The 4,509-nt window shown below is 50.9% G+C and overlaps 1 protein-coding gene across 1 annotated transcript in view; it reads right to left on the bottom strand.

The window, feature by feature from the left end:
* LOC103250167 (adenylate kinase 7) overlaps nt 1-4,509 on the bottom strand; it is a 33,696-nt gene that overhangs the window by 24,371 nt on the left and 4,816 nt on the right. The window contains exon 2 of the mRNA XM_021707887.1: nt 4,047-4,235. Coding sequence (XP_021563562.1) covers nt 4,047-4,235 — 189 coding nt within the window. The remainder of the gene's footprint in view (nt 1-4,046; nt 4,236-4,509) is intronic.

The following is a 4,509-nucleotide window of genomic DNA, read 5'->3' as shown; positions in this document are numbered from 1 at the left end:
ATGGAGTCTTACTCTGTCGCCCAGGCTGGAGTACAGTGGCCGCTCCCAGTCACCGCAGCCTCGACCTGCTGGGCTCTGGCGATGCTTCCGCCTCAGCCTTGTGAGTAGCCAGAATTACAGGTACACGCTACCATGCCCGGGTAATTTTTTAATTTTATTGTAGAGATGAGGTCTCCTCTGCCCAGGCAGGTCTCGAACCCACGGGCTCAGGCAATCCACTCACCTCAGCCTCCCAAAGGCGCGGGATGACAGGCTAGAGCCACCGAGCCCGGCTTTGCATGTAGTTTTCAAATAGCAAAGAAGTTTATGAAAACAGCTTGAGTCTGGGTGTGGTGGCTCGCACCTGTCATCCCAGCACTTTGGGAGGTGGAGACAAGAGGATTGCCTGAGCCCAGGGGTTGGAGACCAGCCTGGACAACTTGGCGAGACCTTGTCTCTACAATAAATCAAAAAAATTAGCCAGGTGTGGTGGTGCATGCCTGTAGCTCCAGCCACTGGGAAGGCTGAGGTGGAAGGATCTCCTGAGCCCTGCAGGTTAAGGCTGCTTGGTTGTGAGCGTGACACTGCACTCCAGCCTGGGCGACATTGAGACTCCAACTCAAAAAAAAAGGAAAAGAAAACAGCTCGGAATGGACGATTAAAAATTGGATAACGATCTTGGGTACAATTTCTTCATGCTGTTTAAAGTTCAGAAGGGAAGAATTAGAACACGCTAGAAGAAAATGAGTAAGACATTGAAAGCTAATTCAGACTTGGTGTAAGATTATTTGAACAATTATATATCATGAGTCACTCAGAAGTGCTGAGGAGTGATTAACATGGATTGTTGCAGAATCCTCAAGGTAGAACGAGTTCGCTCTCTTTCTAGATGTAAGGTACCTCATTTCAGTTGACAGTTGGGAATCTTTTAAAAATACAGAAAATGTTTAATGATTAAAAATCCCAAGTTCTCAGCTGGGCCCGGTGGCTCACGCCTATAATTTCAGCACTTGGGGAAGCCGAGGTGAGAGGATTGCCTGAGTCCACGTGTTCGAGACCAGCCTGGGCAACTTGACGAGACCTCATCTCTACAATAAATCAAAAAATTAGCCGGGCATGGTGGCACATGCCTGTGGTTCCAGCTCCTTGGAAGGCTGAGGCGGAAGGATCGCCTGAGCCCAGCAGGTCGACGCTGCGGTGGCCGTGAGTGTGCCACTGACCTCCAACATGGACAACAGAGTGAGACTCCAACTCAAAAAATAAAAATAAAAAATCCCAATTTCTTACATTAGACAGAAATAACTTCGGTGGTGATTGCCCTTTAACTAGACACTGCTGCAGGGATGAAGTGCATTTCCTAAAACTACAAAACTATGGGTGGGTATCCAGATAACTGTGAAGGGACTGGGTGCGTTCCACACCTATAATCCTAGCACTTTGAAAGACCAAAGTGGGAGGATTGCTTGAGCCCAGGAGACAGAGACCAGCATGGGCAACATGGTGAGACCTCACCTCTATTAAAAAAAAAAAAAGTTATTCGTATTATATTTTTAAAAAATATATTGGTACAAGAACAGGCATACAGACCAATGGAACAGGATAGAAATTCCAAAAGCAAAACCTCAATTTCTCAGCCACCTCCTCTTCAACAAAGCCTCCACCAACAACCGCTGGGAAAACTGACTGACCACATGCAGCAGATCGAAACAGGACCCCTACCTATCACCATATACAAAAATCAACTCTAAATGGATCAAAGGGCTAAACGTAAAACCTCAAACTGTAAGAACCTTAGAAAATGCCGGAGATACCCTTATGGAAATTGGAACCGGCAACCAATTCCTATTCAGAACCCTAAATGCCCATACCTTAAGAAATAAGATAGTTAAGTGGGACCTCATCAAACTGAAACGCTTCTGCAAAGCAAAAGAAACCATCAAGAGACTGGGGAGACAGCCCACAGACTGGGAAAAAATCTTTGCCAATTGTATATCTGACAAATGCCTATGAGGTTCTACAAGGAACTCAAAAGTGCTGAAAGGCAAAAACAAAACAAAACAAACAGCCCTATCAAAAAGTGGGCAAAAGTCATGAACAGACACTTCTCCAAAGAAGATACACGGACGGCCAACAGACACCAGAAAAAGTGCTCAGCCTCACTCATCTTCGGAGAAATGCAAATCAAAACCACACTGAGATACCACAGGAAGAATGGCCATCATTAATAAAACAAACAACAACAGATGCTGGCGAGGATGCGGAGAAAAAAAAAACGCTTCTACACTGCTGGTGGAAATGCAAACCAGTCAACCTCTATGGAAAACAGTGTGGCGATTCCTAAAAGAACTAGAACTTTTTTTGACCTTCCATATGACCCAGCAATCCTCCTACTGGGAATATACCTGGAGGAACTCAAATCGTTCTACCAAAAAGATACCTGCACACGCATGTTTATTGCCACACTGTTCACAAGAGCAAAAACATGGAACCAACCGTGCTGCCCGTTGAAAGTGGACTGGACTTTAAAAATGTGGTACATATACACGATGGAATATTACCCAGCCATAAAGAAGGAAAGAACTTTGGACTTCGCAGCAACTTGGATGGATGTGGAGTCTCTTATACTCAGTCACAGAACCGAAGAACTGAATACCACATGTCCTCACCCATCAGCAGACCCTGAACACCTATCATAATACTTCAGGAAAGGAATTGGCAGTAACAGGACATTGCTAGGTGGGGGGCAGGGGAGGCACATAAAATCAGTAAGCGTGCCTGATCTTTTTTTTTTTTGAGTTGGAGTCCCACTCTGTCACCCAGACTTGAATGTAGTGGCACGCTCCCGGCCACCGCAGCCTCGACCTGCTGGGCTCCGGCGATCCTTCCGCCTCAGCCTTCCGAGTAACTGGAACCACAGACGCGTGCGACCACGCCCGGCTCATTTTTGATTTATTGTAGAGACGAGGTCTCGCCAAGTTGCCCAGGCGGGTCTCGAACCCGTGGGCTCAGGCCATCCCCTCGCCTCGGCCTCCCAAAGTGCTGGGATGACAGGCTGCGCCACCGAGCCTGCCCTGTAGGGACCGGTTTGAGTGGATGTGCAGGTGGAAAGGGGCAGCCAGTGGCCAGCGAATACCCGCAAGAGAGGGGACAGGACGGCGGGTAAGTGGGGAAGAGGGAGCCAGCGAGGGCGGGGCGGGGGCTCGTTCATCCAGTCCACCAGTGCCCGTGGAGGCCACGCCGGGCCAGCGATTGTGGTCGGGGCCAGAGACAGATGGGCAGACACGAGGACAGACGTGGCACAGTCTACCCTTGAGCAGCCAAGAGTCCACAGGACCCACAACAGGCAGATGACGGCACTGCGGTGTGAGAAGTGCCAGGATCTAGGCAGGGAACTCCAGATCCCAATCGGGGGAGAAGCAGGAACCGTGGATGGCTTCCCGGAGGAGGTGACGCTGTGAGCTTGAAGGATGGCTACAGCCAGGTGGGTGAAGACAGAGGGAAGGCGGTTCCAGGGTGAGCACGGTCCAGAGAGCAGTGGCAGGGCAGAGGGAGGAGTCAGCTTGGGAGCGGGGAGGCCCACCCTTCAGGGGGGCAGCGGGTCTCGGCAGCCTGGGTGGAATGTGTCACGTGGAAGCGGCACTGCTTCTCAATAACACTAAATCAAAATATTAGCCGGGCGTCGTAGCGTGCACCTGCCATTCCAGCTACTCGGGAGGCTGAGGCGGGAGGATCGCCGGAGCCCAGCAGGTCGAGGCTGCGGTGGCCGGGAGCGGCCACTGCCCTCCAGCCTGGGCGACAGAGTGAGACTGTAGGCATGCCTTACCTTGCCTGGCTAATTTTTTGATTTATTGTAGAGATGAGGTTTCACCAAGTTTCCCAGGCTGGTCTCGAACCCATGAGCTCCGGCAATCCTCTCGCCTCAGACTCCCAAAGTGCTGGGATTATAGGCGTGAGCCCCCCGTGCCCGGCTCATGCCCCCTTCTCCATCTCTTGGTCTCTGCCCTTGAGGGCTGCTGTGTGTACGCAGTCCTCCCACGAAAACCCTGGCAGAAACCACCTGGGCTTACCGAGTATGTCTCCACCGCAAAGTCAGGCCGAGTGCTCTTGGGATTGGCAAGCGTGCCCACAATCTGGAAGGTGCCCTCCTTCAGCTTGGCCGCCGAAGCTTCTGGCACAGCTGATTTGCTTTCGTCTTCCTCCTCCTCTTCTTCCGTAATTTCTTCCAGGGAAGCCCCAACTACACAGTTAGAGAGAAACTGCAAGAAAACAGAGATTTGCTAACCGCACCCTGCAGTAAGGGCAGCCAATGAATGGGGATTCTCGAAACTACCCTTGCTACGTGCCACACAGCAAAGCAAAGCTCTGCGCGCTGTCGTCTCATCTAAGTGGATGTCTTTTCTTTCTTTCTTTCTTTTGAGCTTTATTTATTTTTTATTTTTTTGAGTTGGGACTTCACTCCGTCGCCCAGGCTGGAGGGCGGTGGCACGCTCCCGGCCACCGCAGCCTCGACCCGCCGGGCTCCGGCGATCC

Source organism: Carlito syrichta, unplaced genomic scaffold (genome assembly GCF_000164805.1).
Source record: "Carlito syrichta isolate Samal-C Ts95f unplaced genomic scaffold, Tarsius_syrichta-2.0.1 Scaffold126596, whole genome shotgun sequence".
Taxonomy (NCBI): Eukaryota; Metazoa; Chordata; class Mammalia; order Primates; family Tarsiidae; genus Carlito; species Carlito syrichta.
This window is presented reverse-complemented; position numbering and strand designations above follow the sequence as displayed.